This window comes from Vigna radiata, chromosome 1 (assembly GCF_000741045.1).
Source record: "Vigna radiata var. radiata cultivar VC1973A chromosome 1, Vradiata_ver6, whole genome shotgun sequence".
Lineage (NCBI taxonomy): Eukaryota > Viridiplantae > Streptophyta > Magnoliopsida > Fabales > Fabaceae > Vigna > Vigna radiata.
The window spans coordinates 5,276,961-5,298,418 of NC_028351.1; the positions used below are offsets into that span (position 1 = coordinate 5,276,961).

Sequence of the window (21,458 nt, forward strand, 5' to 3'; positions counted from 1 at the left end):
AAATAAATTGTGGCAATGCATTACGAGTGTTTTAGTCCACAAAACAATAATATAACACTAATATCCAATTCTGAAATTGTGGCAATGCGTGCATTTGGGTTAGATTTTTGTAAAGATATTCTATTCATTCATGCACTGCTCTAACTCTTTCTTTTGAGAGACTCCAGAAGAAAGAGAAGAAGTTCCTCACTCTTTCTGCTTCATCAATATCATTCAGAATTAATGGAGAAGTATAATTCTAATCCCAGAAAATCATCAACGAAAAGGAATAGAATGGTTTTGGAGAGAGGGGTTGTCGGGCTTGGAATAGTGGCAGCCATGAGTGTGACAAACATCAACAACTCCATTGATGTTGTTTCCTCTGCTAAACCTGCTGCAAACTTTTCCACAAGCTATGACCTTTTCCATGCTTCCCCTCTCAACACTGGAACCCGCTTTCTGTTTCCCACTCATTTTCTCAACTCCTGCAACCTTTGCTACAAACATCTTCACGGGGTCGACATCTTCATTTACAGGTCTAATACCACATGAATCTGAGTTCTTTTCTTACTTCTATTCGACTTTTGTTTTTGTCTGTAACTGTGGATACAGCTGTTTGACTTCTTGTTTGGTGGCATGATTTTGTGATTAAGTCTGTCATTAGAGTTGTATGTAATAAATTAAGATACTAACAATTAAATGTCTTAATGCAGAGGCGAGAAAGCGTTTTGTAGTGCACAATGCCGTGAGGCTCACATTAGAAACTACGAACATGAGCAAGACAAGTATTACTACAAACACAATAATGCTGTCAATGTGTCTGTGCCTATTCTTGCAGCATGAACTAACCAACCAACGTACACAACATTATAATGAATCAGATGCTTTATTTTATTATCACATACTGCTACTACTGTATCTCTGTGATTCAATTAAGAATTAGCAGCATCAACCTCAATAAATGTCTTTCAAGCTAAGCTAAGCTAAGCTAAGCTAAGCTAGACCCTCCCTCACGCTGCTACGAAAATCGAAGCAATTGTTTCATCTCCAATGGAATAATATAAACATTACAGGTATATTCCCCTAGAAATGCACTTGTCTTTTTCAACTCTGCATTTTCTTCCATATTTTTTGGATTTATCTTCTTCACGGTGTATATCCAATTCACCAAATACGTGTCTTTCTATTTCATTAGATTTTTTCTATTTTATTTCAACGGCTGTATATATATTTAGTTTTTTTAACAAGTGAATATATAGTATATCACTTTTATACTTTCAACCACAAGTTTGGTGATTTTTGTTATAATAAATTTAAAATCTGTATTAATTATAATTTTAGTAATATGATTTTTACATTACTAGTATGCAGAAATTGAACACTTTACAATTTTTAATAATATAAAAACTAGATTTGTTATATGTTTTTTCACTATAAGAAAGTTAAACGTTGACAAGGAAAGTAGTCTATATATAGTAAACTGCTCGAATAAATAAGGTCAAATTTCCAATGATTGAGGTTTAATGAGTGAGTTAAAGTGAAAAAAAATTGAAGAAAAGAAAAATCCATAAAATGAAACAAGTCATGAAAGTTTGCAGAAAGAAAAATTATGAAAAATAAAAAAGAACATTGGACAGTAAATTGTCTTTCTAAGTATAATTTGGCTTTTCGACAATCATAGTAGTAATGATAATTTATTATGATTAATTGAAATGATTTTATAAACATTAGAGGCATTCAAAATCGCGAAACTCATCATCATTTATATCTTGGAAATAAAATTCAAAATAAATTTATGTCTCCTTTAACCATTAGTATATTTTTCTGTGAGTATAATTCTTAATATGTATCACAATGGTTTCTAAAAGTATAACAATACTAGTTGTTTTAAATTAAATTAATTATTTTTCATAATTAAAATTTGTATAAAAAGTGAAAAAATAGAGAAAATAAGGGAAAATCAATTGATGATGATGAGTGAAAAGATTGATGGCATCAGCCCTTTGGGGAATGAATGACCCAGATTTTGTCACCTTCACAGGTTGCACCGAGAGCCCCACCGCCATGTATGTCTTGTCTGTGTTTCTAAAATGCTAAAGATGATATTTGCAAATGCCAAATTCCCCTGCTCCCCTCAGACAAACCAAGGACAGTAGGGTCAAACACATTATAGAATTTTCAGAAAAACAAAATTCACTATTTATTTAGTTAAAAATAAAACTTAAAAAATTGTAATTGATTGAACTCCTTTACAGTATTTATTTAGTCCTTGCGCTTCAAGCAAAGAAAGCAACAGTATCCACCTGACCTTACAACATTTGAAGTTTCTCTACTTCACAGTCTCTCTTGGCAAAGAACTAAAGTGCCTGCAAGGATGGAAGATCGTGAGAGCTTCCTCAAAATCTAGCTGCCTAGCGTTTACAAAAGCAATTCCTCCTAGAGGGCCAATAAACCTTCAACTTTGTACATTCAAAAGCATTCAGAGAATTTGCCAACAATAATAATTTTTTAGTATTACAACAACGCATCTATCTATGGCCTTAATAACTTAATTGAATTTGTAGCACTAGCGGCATTTTGTATGTCCAGAACAGAACCGGAACTTCTTCAAACTGCAAAAGATCGCTTCGAAGACCTATGTAGGACTCTTACGTTCCCAGTGGTAAAATAACTACCATTGGGAACTGGGATCATAATGTATCTCCAGAAATAATCTAAGTTACCACTATGCAAGAATTGTTAGTGTATTATTTGACTCTCATTTAGGTATTCCCACCGTCAGAGCTGCTACACGCTTGATTTGGAAGGCCGCCATTGCCAAAATCTCCATCCAAGCTCATCTGTTGCACTTCTTGAGGAGAAAGTATTTTAATACAGCGGACACAGTTCACGAACTCCCTGAAATACCCATCACAAACAATAAGATACCAAATCTTGCCATCACAAAAATTCAAGGTTTTACAATTTTTTATAAATTTAAACATATTGGTCCAATTCTTTTGGGATCTGAAATTTTAGCCATCCTAAAAAATGCAATTCACTTTCCTCTTAATTTCCATAATATTAAAGGCTGAAAATTGCTAGACATTCATATCCCTTTGACTTGTCATGATAGTCATGGTCAAATTGGTAGCACAAGTTGATAGCTGGGATGGGTTGTGGATCGCTTCAACCCTACCAACTTGAACAATGGGACATTATTTGTCATATTGTACTAAGGAGGAGAATGCGTCAGCTGTGGAAGAAAACTTTCTGGTCCATAGGCTACCAAGGTCAACGAAAGCTACGGAACATTATGGCTTGCCAGCCAGGAATATGAACATGCAAAAAGACAAACCAATGAGAAAAGGGAAACAGTTGGACTTACTCCCAAGGGTCATCTCCCACCAGTAGAACATCACTCTCGTGATCTACATAGACAAGTTTCCAACCTATCCTCTGCCGATCCTCCAGCTGCCCCTCTATTCCAAATCTACGAGCTAGATCCTGTTTAAGTTCTTCATAACCTGAATACCGCGTTATGTCTATGGACCTTCCCACAGCTCCACGTTTATATACCTTAAAGGGCCAAAAGAAAAAAAAAAAAAAGGTAATTTAGAATAACTGAAAAGCATACATGCATATCGTCAAGACATATATCGTCATCTGCTGAAACGGTATTATTAAAATAACCATAAAAACAAAAATTAAACCTTGGTATACGTCCTCATCCGCTGAAACTGTGCTGGTGGCAGAGGTGGTGGAGGCGGTGCTGGTGGTGGAGCCCATGTACCCCTATTCAAAAAGCTACTATCATCTATAGTGGAATCAATTGAATTGAAGGCCATATCAGGGACTCCAAATGACTGTGAAACCATTGAAGATGAAAGTTCCTGCTGAGCATCTCTGTTATTTTCATAATTACCAAGCAGGGCTTCTGAAGAGAAGTTATTAGACAAATCCTTCCCCAACCCCAATGTGCCCTTGGTTAAAAGGGAATCTGGATTCAGTGGCATTCCCATTTGGCTATCAATGTTGTTGGCATATGGAATATTGCCCCTAGCATCTGCCTGAACTTCCCCATCTTGACTATTGTCTCTAAACAACATAGGATGTGGATTGTAAGCTAATGGATTATTATTCTGATTCATATGAGCGTCACTCTGAGAAAGGCAAACTGATGTTGTAGAAGATGATGTGTCCAAACAATCAGTATGGACAGCACTACCATTCAAGTATGACTGAAGGCCAAAATGCCCTTGATTCTGACTTTTGGAAATATTCAGAGAAGGTTTAACTTCAGACTTCGGTTGTATATCTTTCAACAAGTTTGCATTTGATGACATAGTTTCTAACGCACTTGAACTCAAGATTGTTGAAGCAGACTGAGCCATGTCATCCCCTACTATTGTGTTTCTCTGCAATCGAGAATTTATCAATGGTGGCAGTGCACTGGCACAGTTATTTGCAGAAGGTGAGGTGGAGCAAGAAGGAATATCATCCGTAATTACAGATTGCCCTGCCCCAGCTGCTCCATTCAGTATACTACTGCCACCAGCAGAAAGTTGGTTATTTGTAGTAGGGGTAGGAAGAAGTCCCATGTGACCAGACATTTCAGACAGCAAGCCAGGTTGCTGCTGTTGAAGCTTGGACTGCTGAGGGAATTGAATACTGTTCTGGAAATTAGCCTTTGTGATCTGATTAGAGATAGAATTAGCCTCAGGCAGTGAATTTTGAAGCATAGGAGGTATTTCTAGAACTTGACCAGATGTTAGTGCTCTAGGCAGGTTATGTGTTTTATCTAAAATCTGTCTCTGCTGATCCTGGATTTGAGTAAGCTGAGTAGGCTGCTGCAACACTGTTTGCTGTGCCAAGTGGGTTTGTTTTTGTTGTTGAAGCTTTTGTAACAAGTGCAACTGAATCTGATTGTCAGACATCTGTAATTGTTGAACATGATCAGGGATAGGGGACTGGATCAAATTTTGTTGTTGACTCTGACCTATAATTGTCTGCTGCTGTGATGGATTCTGAGAGAGGCTTCTATGCATTTGATGGTTTTGAATGGATGGTTGCTGCTGTTGAAGAATATTGTTGGTTTGGACAATGTTTTGGGGATGCAAGAGTTGGGCCTGAACTTGACTCTGTGGTATAGTTTGATTTGCCAAGTTCTGCCTTGATTGTTGAGTGATATCACCCAACTGTTGCTGTGGTGGCAGGACTGCTCCTAATGTGCTAGATGTAGATGGTAGCTTCTGAAGTTGATCCAGCTGTTGAGCAGTCTGAAGTAGTCTGTGAGTATTGAAGGCTACATTGTTTGACTGAGAAATTTGTGGAGCGGAAAATCCCAGCTGCCGAGATATATCAGCCCCAGGAATATTTTGCAAAATAGATCCCGGTAAGGAAGGTGCAAAATTTGGCTGCAACGAGCCAGCCAGTGCAGGATGTTGCTGCACGTTCATCCATTGAGCTAAGCTCAGGCCAGGGAGACCTTGGGGATCCTTCATGCACATATCATCACCAAGCCAAGGCATTGTCCGCTTGAAAATGTTATCAAAATCAGATAAGTCATCATCTGCAAAGGTAAACATAAGTTTCCGAATGAACTATATATTTCCAATCATCAAACCAAATTCAATTTTCCTCAGTATAACTATTTACCCGGCATTCCAGGTTGTCTTGGCCTCTTGGATCTAAAGAATGGAGGCGGGCAGAGGAAAAATGGAGCAGTTACTGGTTCGATTTCCCAGATTGAGACCCTGCTACGCTTTTCTCCAGCAGTTGACTCATCCCAACCAACCTGACCAATGAAATGTAAAACTAAACAACCATTACTTACACAGATTAAAGAAAAGAAAGACAGTACGAAAACATAAATCTCCTTGGTAAAATTAGATTCATGAAATGTTAAAGGATGTTGGTAATGGTACCTGCAAATTTCGCCATTGAGAGTTTTTCCATCGCACGGGATCCAGATCACTGATACCTGTAATTGTACCCATATACCTGCAATACCATTGAATTGATTAATTGAACGTTTTATTGTCAACCATTTCCAAGTATAATATCTTTTTTCAGCAAAGTATCTCCTGCTTCAGTCATAAGTTGCCAATTCTAATTAATCCGGATTGAGAAATAAATAAATAAACAGTGATTCAAGCACAAACTAAATTCAAAACAGACTAATTACATCTCATGATATTTGACCACCCACGTTTCGATGCTTACTTCATGAAGACATTACTTTCAATTTAATCATTTACACATTTACTGTAAACGCTTTCTATCATGGAATTAACTAAAATGACGTACCTTCTCGTTCCCGAGTCTTCAGTTTCAAACATCATTCGAAAACGCATGCCAAGTGACGGTTGGTGGCTGTACACCGACTTGTAGTACTTGGCTAAAGGAATAACAAATTCTGAGGGACTAGCCCTGCAAGCAAAAGAAGCACAGAAGTTCAAAACCTTACAATTGAGAAGATGGGACTCAAAACAAAGTAGCTAATCTATGCCTTTGAAATCCGATTAGACAGACAAGTAAGGAAAGTGGAAATCAAAGAAACTATGCACTGATATAAATACTGCGAAATGAAAAGAAAGGATGTGAAAAATCCAGGACCTAGGATTATAAAAGACGGTGAAGGGGCTATTGTTTGCGGCTGCATGAGCCGCTGCAGCAAGAATTCCAATGTGCATACTATCACTGGATAGTACTGACGAAGATATATTGGTGGGTTGCCTGTTAGCTCGTCTGATACCCAAAAGAAGCTGCTGCTTCTCATCTCTGCGAGACAGAAACACTAAAAATGATGAAACATAGTGAAAAGATAAGTTGTTTGCTTAAAGGGTATAAAAGCTTCAACATATTTGTAGAGAAATTTGAAAAGTGGAAGAGGCGTGAGTTTACAACCCCGACCTTATAAACAAAACAGAGTCTCCGGCAAAAAGCCTCTTTCCGCTGACAAATAGACTCCATCCAGTAGTAAGCAAGTGCCGTTTTGGTTGTCCTAGGGAAAGAGCGTCATGAAACAAGATTTAGGTGAGAAAGGGGATACAGAAATGAGAGGATAAGCGAGTGGAATGTGAGACATACATACCACGGTATATGTGGCGGAATGTCCAAACATTGTCGTGCAAATCCCTGGCGACGAGTTCTTGCGCAGGAGGTTGCATAGAGTAATCCTACAGGAAATGGGAATGGAATGAGATGAAAGAAAAGGTGAAAAAGTGGTGACGGAGAGGTTGGAAAACGTAAGTGGGGAGTAGAGAGACGTACAAGATGAGGGAAAATCTTCTCGGCGGCACGACGGGGCACTGAGAAACCTCCGTGAGTGCTGGTATCACTTGCGGTGAGCTGTTTACAGAAGAAGTCGGGTTGTGGCTTGGTGGACTTGAGAGCAAGATCCGATCTTAACAGAGCATCCTTGTCGAACTGCAATGCGAAGAGATGATTAGGACAGTGTGAAAAAGAAGAGGAGATACAAAGAATGAGTAAGCGAAAGCAGTAAGCGATTACAGAAGGGACCGGTTGAAGCGTCATCTGAGCGTATACTTCATCTGTTTCGGGATCAGCCTGAAAATGGAGAAATTAATGAGGGGGGAAGCAAAGATAAGGGAAAGAGAAAGAGAAAGAGAGGAACATACATGCAGAGTGAGATTGTGAAGGAGACAGAGTAACTTTGAGGGAAGATTGGGATAGTTGGGAATTTGAGCGTCAACATCTTTCTTGAGAGATGCAGCAACCTGAAGAAAGATAAGACTTAGAAACAGCGAAGGTCTAAAAACACAGAGAGAGGGTTAGGTGTACCTGTTCGCTGTGACCCTGAGGGAAGTAGATGACGTGTGTGGCGGAGGGAGGAAGATTAACCAAAGGCCCTGCACAAGCTTGCCACAGCTCCGGGTTTATGCTCCTGCTCTCTGCAACCAAACTTTTCGTTATCAGAAAGAAATCAAAGTAACAGATAGCAGAGTTGTTCTGTTTGTCTCGTTTGTTGCAGAAATAGACAGACACAGAGAGAGAGAGAGAGAGAGAGAGAGAGAGAGAGAGAAAGAAAGACCGACCTTGGGAGGGATTGGGATTGGGATTGGGAGCGGCGGAGCCACCGTCGGTCTGCGGAGGATGCGTCTTCATCGGGAATCCTTGTTGAATGAATTTGTATGTATCAATAGGAGGAATTGCAATAGCAATTCATGGGTGTGATGTTGTGCTGGAAAAGAATGTTGGATTGCGAAAGCGATCAGTGTGTGTGTGAGAGAGAGATAGAGAAAGAAAGAGATGGTGAGTTTGGTTGGGTTGCCCCCAAAATTTCCCTACAACACCCAGACACAAACATACGAACACTCTATCCTTTGCTTTCTCTTTCTTTGTGTTCTGTTTTCTGCAATCCCAAATGGCTGACCTATGGAGAACCCCATTAGTCTCTCTCTCTCTCTTTCTCTTTCTCTTTCTCTTAACTTCAGTTGACTTCTCTTTCTTTTCTTACTCTTCCATCATACTAATAATTACAACTCACTCTCCACCATTCACATTTATTTTCATAAACATTTTTTTTCATTAACCTTATCATTAATGTCACCCGTTACTCATTAATGCCATCATTAAAATAAATAACAACAGTACAAGCTCATTTAAAATAATAATTTCACAAAAATACAAATGTCTTTAACTAGCTTAATTATTATCATTAATTTATCAATAAATTATCAATTAAAACATGCTAAACCGTTTTTTATTAAAAGAATGTGATAGTTGGCTTTTTAATAATAAAATAAAACTCTTGGAAATGTCTTCTCCATGTTTTAAACAACATGAATCAAATTTTAGTAACCATTCAGAAAATAAATTAACCTTAGTCAGTAGTATGTGTTACATCATTAATATGAAATCCTCTTCTTGGTACTTCTAAAACTCCAACTATCAATATCTGAAATCTAGGTTTTTCTCTCAAAAATAGATATTATTATCAACCTCATAATCTCATATATTTTAAGTTTAGTATCATATATTAATAATATTTTTACAATATTTTTTTGACAACAGTTTAATATCATTTACATGTTATTTTATTATTAATCAATTTATGGTTGTTATTATCGATTTGAAATAATTTTGAATCAATCACAAAATAATATATAAATTATGATAAAATGTTATTAAAATATCCTATAAACACTAATTTATAAATAATCTACGGTTAAAATTGTTGTTACATTACATAATAGAAATACTTATTGTTGTTAATAATAATTATAATTATGATTAAGATTACGAATAGAATAATCCTAATTTGGATTTGATTAATTGTGGTTTTAAAATGAAGTAGGAAAAATGAAGATCATGTGACATTCCATTATTGGAGTGGTCGCAAATGAGTTTACCTGCACATGCCTGCTGTATACCCACTTCATTTATTTCTTCATCTATTTATTAATTATTATTCGTTATTCATTATTTATATTTATGTCTATCTTTCTTTCTTCTCTCTCATCTCTTCCTTCTCTTCATTAACACCACCATAAAGACTATCGATAAATATTTCTATTTTAAATTGCTTCTTCAATCCCGGGTGTAAGTAACGAACAACTGTTTCATTGACACCTACAAAAGTACTTAAATTAGTAATTTTTAGTTTATAATTATATAATTTCAAGTTTCTTTGAAAACATATTACTAATATTAAATGCAATAATTAAATAGCTAAATAATAGACTCCACACTAATTTCAGTGATAAGAATCATACCAGGTAATGAACCGGATAATCATCCTATCATTAGTCGACGGTCAAGTTATCACAATATTAACGTTAATATTAATTAATTTAAAGCAAAATATGATTATTAATATTTGGATTATTTTAAAAATTATAAATTTTGAGGTTAAATATGTTTTTCGTCTTTAAGTTTTAGTGAAAATTAGATTTAGTCCATCTTTAAAATTCTGGTCTCATTTAGTCCTCCAACTTTAAAATGGTATGAATTTAATCATTTTAGCTAAATTTGGTTAGGTTTATTTGATGTTATTTCTTAATTAATATTGAGGCAAAAATGTATCAAACAGTATAAACAATCCAAATGCTATCATAAAACGTGTTTGAAACCTCAAAAAAGTTAACAAAATTTGGTTAAAAAACTAAATTCATACATTTCCAAAGTTGAGAAACTGAATTAGGTCAAAGTTTTGTGATAAAAAAATAGATAATTTTATATAATTATTATAATTATCGAACAAATTCTAATTTTATAGTGTAGATAATTTTGAATCAATCTCGTTCTAACACGTAAATAATACTAAAATATTGTTAAAAATATAATTATCCTTTCCATTATTGATTTAAGAAGATGTGTTATTTGTGGTGGGTTGTTGATGAGGATGAGTGGGGTTGGAACATGGAAAGAAGAGAGGGTCCCAATTCCAAAGGCCATGTTCCCTCCACAGCTGAGTTGTAGGTCCCAATGCTTTGACCATCCACTTTCAAATGTCTCTTCTCCCAATTCCAATCTCCATTTCTTCCAAAAACACAGAAAAGAAGAGAATGCAGACAAATATATGAATAAAAACACAATAAATTGGTCAAAAGAAAATCCTTTATTTCAAAAAAAAAAAAAAAAAAAAACCAAATTCACAATTGTTGTCATTCGCAAAACAGTTGGTGCAATATCCAAACAACTGTTGAAAACAATTTCAGAACCTTAAAAAAAGTAAATAAATTTTTCATTGTCATGAAAAATATTAATTAACGTTGCAGGAGTCTGATTATGTTATTGTTAAGAAAATGATGTGTGAACATTTTACCTAAAAGATAACAGACCTATTATCAAAACACAGCTACTTTTTTTCTTGAGATATGTGTGACTTTGAATTTTGTTTCCAAATTATCTCTCCTACTTTCTCTTGATTTAAATATAAAATTTATTGATTAAATGTGACGATTAATGGAAGTTTATTTTATCTAAATGGCTTGTTAGCATGAGTTTTGGACATTCTCGTGTTATTAAATACCAAAAGAACACAGTATTTTTTTATAAGTAAACACATCGTACTTAAAGTTATTTAATATTTGTATTATTATTATACTTTACTAGTTGCTTTTGAATGCATTTCTTTAATAATAACTTTTTTTAATTTATTAGATTTAGGTTAAGTATTTATGTTAATTTTATTATCATGTGTTAGTATATATATCACTTTTCAAAATAGGAGAAAAATAGTGTATAAAAATTAATATGATGAATTTAAAAACTATAGTTAACATTCGATTTCCATTAAAAAAAAGCGTGATTAAATGCATGAAATATATTAAAAGTTGCTTATAAAATTGAAAATTAAAGATTATTATGATTATTTTATTTTGGATAGAATAATGTAGTTACAAAATAAACAAGAACACAAATATTTTCAAAAGGTAAAATAAAAAAAAAAAACAATATTAACTTAAAAAAATAAAAAGGTGGGGGCCGGTGAGCGTGCACCGTAAAGCAGCCGAAATTAAGGCTGGTTTGACGGAGTTGAGCGGAGTTTCGTGCGTTTCACATTTATTATTATTATTATTTATTATTACTATTATTATTATTATTATTATTATTATTATTATTATTATTATTATTATTATTATTATTGCTACAGTACACTTTTCATAAAATAAAAATAACAACGAGCATTTTTAAAAGGATAATGATATTTAAACAATATTCTTTTGACAACATTTGAACATTGTTTACGTGTCAATCTGTGATTGGTCAGAAATTACTCCACAATCAATAATAATAATCAGGTTAAAGTCAGGCTATTAAAACCAATATAAGAGTAATTGACACTATAATAATGTAGATTCTTTAATTTTGTATGAGCATATTTCATATTCTTAATTTATTTTCAATTATATTTTAAAATTAATAAAAATGAATTATCTAAATATTGAAAACAGTTACACACATATATTATAAATTACTCACATCTTTATTAACACTTTATTAAAAACATATGAAGACGTTTTTTTTCCTACTAGTTTTAGAATAAATAAAATAGATTACCAATAAACATACATACCGAAGCTTAGAACTTATTACAGAAAGTTTAGTGTAACGTCCATTTCATAACACACATGTTCCTTTTTATATAATTAATTTTGTTTGAATTGCACATTTGGTTTTCTGCCTTTTTTATTTATTTTAAATAAAAAACTAATTCATTATCTAATTTATTTGGAACATGATATTTTAATAATTTTTTTAACAACTTTTAATAATTTTATGTATTAAATGTTTTATTAATTTAAAAATTTGAAACAAATCAATCAGAAGCTAACATATAAATAATTGTAAAAAAATTATTAAATTTTTTTTAAAGATACATTTTTCAATTTATTTTAGTATTTATAGAGAGAAATTATGATCGATCTATTTTAATCTAACTAAATTTACTATTTATTTATTACACATCTAGATTTTTTAGGTTTTTGTGATGAAAAGGAAAAAAAGAAAAGAAGAGGATATTATAAAATTTATTTTTTTCATTATGGTGTAACATTTTTTAAGTTTAAATTAATTGTGTGAAGAAGATTGCTTTAGAATTAGTGTCAAAACTGTTATTTAAATAGTTTAGAGTAATTAATAATTCTAAACTTAGTATACAATAAATGAATTTATATATCATTTTTAGAAACCTTTTTGGGACAAACAAATCAATCATTGATGACTCCAAAAGACGATAAACATGGAATTATGGAATTGAGGTCTAATGATTTAAAAGAAACTAAACTTGTTTTCATTGATCATTTCCTTATTTTTCTGAGCAGCAAAACTTAGAGTAAATCATTAATATCATATCAAAATTAAATATCATTTATTATATTGTTGAGATAAAAAAATTATTTTTGAATAAGTAATCTTTGATTGCATCATCTTCATCTAACATACACCACATATAATAATGGTTTAATATTTAATTGTTATTACATACCACACATGAGAATAATTATAATTTATGTTGTATGTAACACACAGGACAACTATTCAAGTCAATTATTGAAAATATTGAAAATATTGAAAATCTGAAATTTAAAGACAATTCAATTAACAATCAGTCTAAAAATTGTCTTTGGCCGAAGATAAAAATTGTATATATTTTAAATATTAAATAGTATTAGGTTTCAAGTAAAATAAAATAATATGGTAATTTTGAAAATAGTCTTAAATATTCTAAAGAACTGAATTCACACAAGATCCAAGTTAGATGGATAAAAAATAAATCTTTTTGTAATGTGGAATCAGTTCTCATTCTGGAATGTGGATATGTTTGTATTCTCTAAGATATCTGTGACGATGTTACATAAATCGAACATTTGCATTTTTTTTTCACTAAAAAATGCATAAAAATTCGTTAACAATTTGCATAAATTCTACAGTGTTGTCGTTATTATGTTTATCATGTGGTTACACCTCTATACTTAGCCCCAAAGAAATGATGATAATAAAATACTAATAATAATAAAGCTAAGTGGCAAATATCCTATAGTCTAGGCTATATTTTTATGAAATTTTAAATAATTTGTAAAATATTAGTATTATTATTTATTTAAAGCATCCAGAATCTACATGTAACATAACATCATTATAATTAATAGAGTTACATTTCCTCAAAAATTGTGCACTAACCTATAAATAGCTTGAGGATCACTTCTTTAGATAAACTACTCATTTAAAGATCCGAGTATGTATATGTCTGTCACAAAATATCTCACCTAGCTCCATAATGCTATTAATTTTTAAACAAAAATTGCAATATATGTATTTTATTTATTAAATGAAACACGTTAATTAAAGTGTCCTAGGTTAATTTTTTGTTTATGGGAGATGAGATTGAGTCATTTGATTCCATTCGCATCCCACCGAGCAAGAACCAGATTCATATATATAACGTTGTTCTTTGTTCTTTCTTTAACTAACCATGTTCAAACATTAATTTTAATTTATGTTCAAATAAGAGTATTGAATCGCTCATTTTCATTTGTGATGTTGTGACGTTTGTTTATAGATAACGTGATTCACGAGTCTGTAGAATTCTCAGACATTTTGCCTTTGCATGTCGATATACATATAACGTTGTTAAGACATGACAGCTTTTGGTGACTATTGTCAAACTCGGAATCAACTCTTGTCACCAATTAATAACCCGTTCTACACAGCAATATTATATTCTATTATTCTCCCGTTTAAAAAAAATTGGTATGTTTGTAGTTAAAAATTAAGAATGATTTATGTGTCACCCGGTACTGATGAGGGTGGGGAGTGATCGTCGGTGCAAGAGGCTTGTACAGAGGGCACAGACAAGGAGCGGCTCCTGGCAGGCTTTCAGTGGAAGAGACACATGGACGAATCAAACATATATTGGAATGAGAGGGATCGATAAACTCTATAGGTATGAGACTATACAGTTGAAGGATAGCTTAAAGGAATTGATTTGGCTACCCATATCACCAAAATGCATTTACTTTTCGGAAGCCTAACCCATAAGAACTCCATCTGAAAAAATTCTGAGATGGGCGTTACAATTTAGGTTTTGGTTATGGAATCCAGATCGATAATCTAAATTAAAGTTATAATGTTAATTAGAAAGTAAGTTTTTGTTAGTCTAAATTGTTTACAAATGACAAAGTCAGTATTTAATAATTAATATAATAATAAATATATGTTATTTTTTATTTTATTTTAAACTTCTATTTATAAGTTTTGAGAATAGATTTTTAATTAAGATCGATTAAATTTCAATCTAATTATCTGTAACTATACTTTATTTTTAAATTGATTAACATTAAAATTAATGTACTTAATCTAATTCATGATCAATTACTTTGTTTAATAATTGATCAAGTTTACTAATGACATGTTAAATGATCTGAATTATGATTAATTGTTTAATTTATAGTTGATGGATCAATCATACTATACTATACAAGTTGAGAACTTGTATAATATAGAGATTTAGTATTATTAATTTGATTATTTTGTTAAAGACAACCAAGAAATACTTGATTCATGGGTGTGCATGGATGTGAACAGAGTGTAGGTAGAATAAAGTGTGTATTTATTATACATTCCTGATTTCACGGTTCCATGTGCCCTTCTTCTTATTCTATTCCTATAAGCTGTGCTACGTATTTTTTAAAATTTGTATTACTTGAACATCATTCATAAGTTAATCTTCGAAGGAATACATGATGTTTGAAACTCACATAAAATATTAAACATTAATTTGAACTTAAAATCTTAAAAGACAAACTTTTTGAGTCTTTTTACACTAAAATCTAAAGTGATTATTTGAATTGGTGTGATGTTGATGTAGTTTGGGGTTGAAGATGTGCATTTACATTTGCATTTGCATTTGGCGACGAGGTTCATTCTCTCCGGACATTCTTTTTGGTCCATTCGACCCCATTTGTTTGACAGGTAGGTTTAGGTTCCATCATTTTCCAAATTTTCTTTTTCCTCTAATTTATCACTCTCACCTTCACTTTTTCATCATTCAATTTTCTTCATCTTATTTTCAACAAAAACATCAACATCGTATTAAATAATAACAACATTTACATACCATTCTTTATTCTTAATCAACTTTTGGGTGAGGGAAAAGGCCTTCTATTATAAGCTTTATTCCACAATTCTCTTAAAAAGTAACTAAAATGTTTCAACACAAGTGAAAATTAAAAGAAGATAGAGCAAATCTGTGAATAAAAACGCAGCATGGAGAGAATTTGATTATCTGAATATGCTGTAAAATGGAAAAAAAAGTGTTTATGAAAAAGGAAATGAGTGGGAGGAGATAAGAGCCAAAGGGCATTTAATAGAGTGCACATGGTATGTGTTAAGAGTGTGACAATGGAATTTGTTGAGATTGATCATATCATATCATATCCCACAACCAACCACATAGATACAACTCTTCACTCTCCCAAATTTCCCAATAATTGATTCTGAAAGTGACCTAAAATAGGGTTTTATAGATAATGATACGTCGACAATATTTTTTGACAATATTTTAACATCATTTATATATCATTTAAATTCATGTTAATGTTTATATATGGTATTAAAATATTATCTAATTATCATCATCCTTTTATTATATAACATATGCTAAGTTCCTATCTGCCATCCGTGACCACTAAATGTAAACCACTGTCATCAACATTTTTTGGGCTTTCTTGAACACCATTTTCTTCTCATGCTCCAAAACTGGCCTAATTAAATTGTTGATGTAAACCACTAAATGTATATATGTAAATCAATTTATTCATAGAGTAAAGTTGTTGAGAATTCTCTTTAATTTCTGATAAGTGATTCTGTTATATATATAAATATTTGTATAATGTCAATGTGGAAAGGACGTCAAATAAAATAAAGATGGCCTTTGTGCCATGTTGGCCAATTTACATAGGACTAACTGCAGTCATGTTGGAATAAGTGATTTCGTAGTGTGTGTCCAACAATATCTAATTCTAACTCTAATTCCGGTGACATTACATGATGCAAATGTCGGAAAGCATCCTTGAAATTCAAGGGAAGACAGAACATTAGTGTGGCACATGAGAAATATCCTTGCTAGATTGTCCTTACCCCCAAACAACATATTTGGCAGATTCATATGACAATGTAAAGCCATATATGCTAAATTTGTTAAGTAGCAATCATATATAAGTAAAAGCCAAAAATTACTTGAATGGTACATATCCTTTGAGTATACATACCTTCTTATTACTCTTGGTCGATTATCTTAGTCAATCGTTTTTTTGAACATCTTGGTATATCAGTCTAGCAAATCATTATGGTTAATAATACTCATCGACCATTTTAGTCAATCATCTTAATCGATTGACAAACCAAATATGTTAATTAAGATAAGATTAAAGTGTGAATAGATCAACAAAAAAGTAAAAGCGTTCTAAAAGTGTGGAGTTGTTTGACACATGGCTGACATATTGATACCCTCGTCATCTGGTTCACTGACCCTCACCAACTCCGAATGCTTGTTTTGGCGTTGAATGCATCCAAACGTGTTTTAGAAATTCTGAAACCTTCAAATTTAAAACACACACCCCAATATCAAATGTGCCAAGGGACTTCCATTTCTAAGCTTCATCAAAATCATGACATACCCTTTCTTTTTCCAATACACACTAGAGTCTACAGAACCCATGTTCGCCTAAGGTACGTATGATGACTGGTCCTCAAAATTATCATCATCATCATGTGCCCATGTTATTATTATCATCGTTATTGATGCTATCCTTTTTCACTACACCAAGTGCATCATCATTATAAAAGAGAAACACTTTTCCCTTGTTGCTTAAGATCTCAATCAAACATAGGCGTGAAATAAAAAATGTATAAAAGAAGCTCAAATAACGAACAAACACCATCAACTTCCTATTACAAACAAATAACCCGCCATATTTTCACATCAGAATGTTGGTCAAGGCTTAAATATTCTATAAGGGAAGGCACCCATTTTTGTACAAATAAAAGTCCTTCCACACCTTTCCACATACAAAATACAACTTTACTATGAATGCAAAGATCTATATCTCCATGGTTACTAATTCTAGGAGACTTGAGTCGCTAGGACAACGGTCCTTCTCTGGACTGTCATTTACATGATTTGGCAAGCTCATATTACACCTTGAATGCTCCATCGAAAAGGATATTTAGAGATTTGATCAGGGTCCTTCTGTTTTAACTACCGAGAAGACAAGCATCTAACTATAGGTCCTCTTTATGAAAAAAGTTCTGAGTTGCTTGCCTCTTTGCAGGAGGGCTGATACCGATAGGGTCAAGATCATGGGATCCCACGAAAGAAGCAGGAAGCCTCAGTCTTCCAGCATGCAAATCAGAATGGCCTTCTGGGCCTAACCATGACAGAGGAGTCACTGCATCATAGATATAACCATTATAACAATGCACTAAAATCCTCAGTATTCACAAGAGGGTTGCTAGATTGACAGTTTTTTTTATGCATTCTAACCGTTAGAGAAGATCACGTCTTTCATATCCATTGGAATACAATATAAATCATTAAATAGAATGCTTTGGTGCACAAATGGAAATATAAACTACACCTTCTCTGCTTTAATTTTTTATCCATATAAATTTTGGTGCATCATGTTTAAAACCTCACATTTAAATTCCTACAAATAATTTATTATAAATTGTATGTACCTTGCTCATGTTCAACAGGTCCACCCGCTTCATATGAAGAGGGAAGTCTAGCGGAACGCTTCCTCACATAGTTTTCTTGTAATGGCCTTGGTATTTGAAATGAGAACTGTGAAAGCTTAACCCCATCTCTTGTATACTCAGGATGTTCCGTCAAGAACCTAAAAATACAGAGGCGCCATGAGAAAGTTATAAGAAGATTGGAAGCAAATGTCAATAGTAATAATAATAATTCAGAAAAGGAAAAGTAATTTTCAAGGTAACATGCAAAGACAGTAAAACAAAAGCAGCAAGAACATACTTCTGGATCTCTACCATTGAGCGTAATCTCTTGCCTGATGGTGCCACATAATATCTGAAATGTTAAAATATTACAATAACAAGTTAAAGTTTGCATAAAAGCATATTTCCTAACCCAAAGAATTATTTAATAGATGGAAAGAACCAGTATTGCATCATTGCACAAGGGTGTTTCTATTCCAATGACAAGTCAAAGTAAAAGGGCCTATAACGGATGCATACATATCTGCAAATTTGGAGCTTCCTTCAGCTCTGATCCTTAGTAGTCGCTCCCATCCAGCCGGAGGCTGCGCAATATTTGGCTTATCAATAGCCCAAATCCTGCTGCCATCCTGAGAAATATCCTCTGGATCGTCACAAGATACATCTGGTCGCCATTCAAGGGCTTTTTGACAAACAAAAGGCTGTTCAAGAATATGTTCACGGATTTCTTCATATTTTTCCTTTGTTGGAATCAACCTCCATTTAAAGTAGGATGCACATTGAACAGTGAAAGCACCAACTGAAGGCAAAATTCTAGGAACTAAATGTGAAGGTTGTCTTCTTGTTTGCATTGGAGGTCCACACTGGTGAGGATCAGGTGCAAGTTCAATGGTATTGTTTCCATTTGTCATGGGATCGTAAAGGACTAATTGATTAGACACATTTTCATTAGGAAGGTCCTTTTCATCATCCGAAGATGAAGAAACGTCTATGGGATCCAGAAGACTGCTTTGCTTGTAACTGTGAAAACTTGAACCTGTCAAGTCCTTGACTTCACTCTTGGGTGTAAGGGAAAATTTAGCACGATGCATCTGATTTTCCTGGAAGATATATTTAAATAACTAATGAAGCAAATAACAGAACAGAATAACCTTAATGTTGTTACGAATTAAACTTTATGAAATTCTTAATCATGCATAAAACCGTTATTGAAAATATCCCATACTGGAAGGGACTTCTCATTATCATATTTATTGAGACTATTACATTAATCCCCCTAAAGAGTTATGCATTTCATATTGTATACCTTCATTACATTAGCACAACATCCAGGGTCCTATTAGAAGGAGGATGAATTGTTTAAGACAGAGGTTAGGAAGCCCAATATGGCCATGGCAAACAGGGAGACAAATTTAAAACAATTTAAAGGCTAGGCTAATGTTAGACAATTAAAAACCAAAAACTAATGGTTGCAATACATTCCTTGACACCCTTTTTTCAACATTCTTTCTAAATAGCACAGTAATCAGTTCCAGGTAGTGGCTGACACCAAAACGCTACAGCAGATAGATAGTGTGGAATTACCACTATTTTGAAACTAGTTATATAGTTAAGCAGATATAAATTCGCATAGTGAAGAGTGACCATAATTAACAATAAAAGTTATAGGTCTCAGTCTTATGTAAGCCTACAGGTAAAATGTAATAAACTATACCATCTCTGACCACAGAGATATAGAGCGCCAAAAATGAGACCTAGGAGCCATATACTACAGAGAACATTGACTTACCGAACAATGATAAAATCACAATAGAGGCGCTGTAACAGTGCATATAGTGTAAAGTGTGTGAGAGAATGTGTCGTTAGAATTTCTAGATTAGCCAAAATTCAAGTTCTGTTTTGGAGTTTATATTTTAATTCTTTCAGTATGCTGGTATAATTTGAAGAGAGGTGCAAAACGTCCTTTCAATCTCATAAACAATGATTAACAGAAAAGGATTTGGTATTAACGTTTTTGTTTAAAATTTGATTCATACATGGCTCAAAGTGTAACGTGTAAAGGAAGAAGCATCTAACAAAATTAAAAGTGAACTCCATGAAGATCATATAGCCTAGGTATAACATGGGCATGAGAGAACAACTAACAAAATCTAGTATGGTTAAAGTTTAACCCTTTAACTCCAGTATTTGAAAACTCAGCTATGGAAAGATACTAGAGACTATTGTATCATCCCATGTAACCCAAAAAGCTAAAAAAACAAAATTTGACTTGGTTGTGTAACCAAGGCAACTAAACACAAATAAGGGAGCTTGAAGGAGGGGTTTTAATAATGACAAGATTTGCACAGGTATGAACAGAAGAGCCAGTGTTTGCAATTAAACCAGGGAGGTTTAAAGACGCATATGCGATCAAAACAGAAAAATTACCAATGGAGTTCTGTATTTCTTTGCAACATACAAGAAGGGAAGAAAAAATAACAAACAGCTAGAATAAAAAACAGAGGTAGGTGAAATTTGAAACTAAAGAGAAAATAATGAAAATGTTGAAAGGCGCACCTGAGGGGAAGAACAGAGGCGGTCGGGTGGTTGGTCGGGAGTGAGAGACATAAGAAGATGGCGATGTTTCGACAGTAAGCTCTGCGAACGAAAGTGAAAGAGTTAATCAAAAGATGGGGGAAAGGATGATACAAAAAGAAAAAAGAAAAACATTTTGTGACGTGTTGATTCAAGAAGCTTCCGATTCGAAGTCCTCCTCCACCATTCTCTCAACCACACATAAAATCCACGATCCCAGGAGAAGGAACAAGAAAAACCGTACACATGAAGAGCTTGTCTGTTGTGTTTAGTTTGACCTGCGGAAACAGCAAGAAGGAAACAGAATCAACAAACTCACCCTCTCCTCCCTTTTTTCTTCCTCAAAATCTAACATATAACTTGTTAGCATTAACTCTGCTTACATATATTATGGATAGTTATTAGTTATGCTATAAGCATTAAAAATCACACTATATCTTTAGCGTCTTCATCCTCCCTTCTTCCTACATTTCGGGAAAAATTATCCATCAATTTAAACAATTTTAAATTGTAAAATTTAAAAATATATTATAAATTATACCATCTAAAATATATTTCAATAAAAAAAATGTATTGAATTACATAATCTAAAAATGATTCACGAATTCTACTATCTCAAAAGTTAAAAATGATTTCAAGATTGCATACTTGGAAAGCTAAAAACTTTTTCAACTTATATGTTCTTAGTGTATTTTTTGAAGATAAAATGATAATTT

The 21,458-nt window shown here is 33.2% G+C and overlaps 3 protein-coding genes across 7 annotated transcripts; 1 reads left to right on the plus strand and 2 right to left on the minus strand.

Moving 5' to 3' along the window:
* The first annotated feature begins 123 nt into the window (after positions 1 to 123).
* Positions 124 to 1,361, plus strand: LOC106768588. The gene is made up of 2 exons (XM_014653824.2): positions 124 to 515; positions 693 to 1,361. The coding sequence occupies exons 1-2, from the start codon at positions 223 to 225 to the stop codon at positions 820 to 822; spliced, it is 423 nt and encodes a 140-aa protein (XP_014509310.1). The 5' UTR covers positions 124 to 222; the 3' UTR covers positions 823 to 1,361.
* An 853-nt stretch (positions 1,362 to 2,214) lies between these two features.
* Positions 2,215 to 8,442, minus strand: LOC106770533 (auxin response factor 19). The gene is made up of 14 exons (XM_014656340.2): positions 8,019 to 8,442; positions 7,765 to 7,874; positions 7,602 to 7,700; positions 7,474 to 7,530; positions 7,234 to 7,389; positions 7,055 to 7,139; positions 6,874 to 6,964; positions 6,577 to 6,741; positions 6,268 to 6,390; positions 5,886 to 5,961; positions 5,617 to 5,755; positions 3,672 to 5,530; positions 3,347 to 3,537; positions 2,215 to 2,877 (listed from the first exon to the last, which is right to left on the minus strand). Exons 1-14 carry the CDS (start codon positions 8,086 to 8,088, stop codon positions 2,742 to 2,744), a joined length of 3,357 nt encoding a protein of 1,118 aa, XP_014511826.1. The 5' UTR covers positions 8,089 to 8,442; the 3' UTR covers positions 2,215 to 2,741.
* An 8,829-nt stretch (positions 8,443 to 17,271) lies between these two features.
* On the minus strand, positions 17,272 to 21,206 carry LOC106769277 (methyl-CpG-binding domain-containing protein 2). Of its 5 annotated transcripts, none has more exons than XM_014654949.2 (6): positions 21,126 to 21,206; positions 20,725 to 21,020; positions 18,688 to 19,268; positions 18,467 to 18,520; positions 18,169 to 18,326; positions 17,272 to 17,879 (listed from the first exon to the last, which is right to left on the minus strand). In XM_014654949.2, exons 2-6 carry the CDS (start codon positions 20,773 to 20,775, stop codon positions 17,713 to 17,715), a joined length of 1,011 nt encoding a protein of 336 aa, XP_014510435.1. In that variant the 5' UTR covers positions 20,776 to 21,020; positions 21,126 to 21,206; the 3' UTR covers positions 17,272 to 17,712. The 5 variants fall into 5 exon arrangements, with proteins under 5 accessions (XP_014510435.1, XP_014510354.2, XP_014510668.1 ...); XM_014654868.2 differs by having other exon boundaries at positions 20,725 to 20,805; positions 21,062 to 21,138; XM_014655182.2 differs by lacking the exon at positions 21,126 to 21,206 and having other exon boundaries at positions 20,725 to 20,805; positions 20,987 to 21,114.
* Between the last annotated feature and the right edge of the window lie 252 nt (positions 21,207 to 21,458).

What these genes read in the sequence shown, in the direction of transcription:
- LOC106770533 (XM_014656340.2), bottom strand. Translation starts at nt 8,088, where the DNA reads ATGAAGACGCATCCTCCGCAGACCGACGGTGGCTCCGCCGCTCCCAAT. An exon ending in CAATCCCAATCCCTCCCAAG is followed by an intron (nt 7,875 to 8,018) that starts GTCGGTCTTTCT and finishes GTTTGGTTGCAG; the next exon opens with AGAGCAGGAGCATAAACCCG. An exon ending in ATTCCGCCACATATACCGTG is followed by an intron (nt 6,965 to 7,054) that starts GTATGTATGTCT and finishes CTCTTTCCCTAG; the next exon opens with GACAACCAAAACGGCACTTG.
- LOC106769277 (XM_014654868.2), bottom strand. Translation starts at nt 21,112, where the DNA reads ATGCTAACAAGTTATATGTTAGATTTTGAGGAAGAAAAAAGGGAGGAG. An exon ending in AAGAAAAAAGGGAGGAGAGG is followed by an intron (nt 20,806 to 21,061) that starts GTGAGTTTGTTG and finishes TTTCGTTCGCAG; the next exon opens with AGCTTACTGTCGAAACATCG. An exon ending in TCAATGGTAGAGATCCAGAA is followed by an intron (nt 18,327 to 18,466) that starts GTATGTTCTTGC and finishes CTGTATTTTTAG; the next exon opens with GTTCTTGACGGAACATCCTG.
- LOC106768588 (XM_014653824.2), top strand. Translation starts at nt 223, where the DNA reads ATGGAGAAGTATAATTCTAATCCCAGAAAATCATCAACGAAAAGGAAT. An exon ending in GTCGACATCTTCATTTACAG is followed by an intron (nt 516 to 692) that starts GTCTAATACCAC and finishes GTCTTAATGCAG; the next exon opens with AGGCGAGAAAGCGTTTTGTA.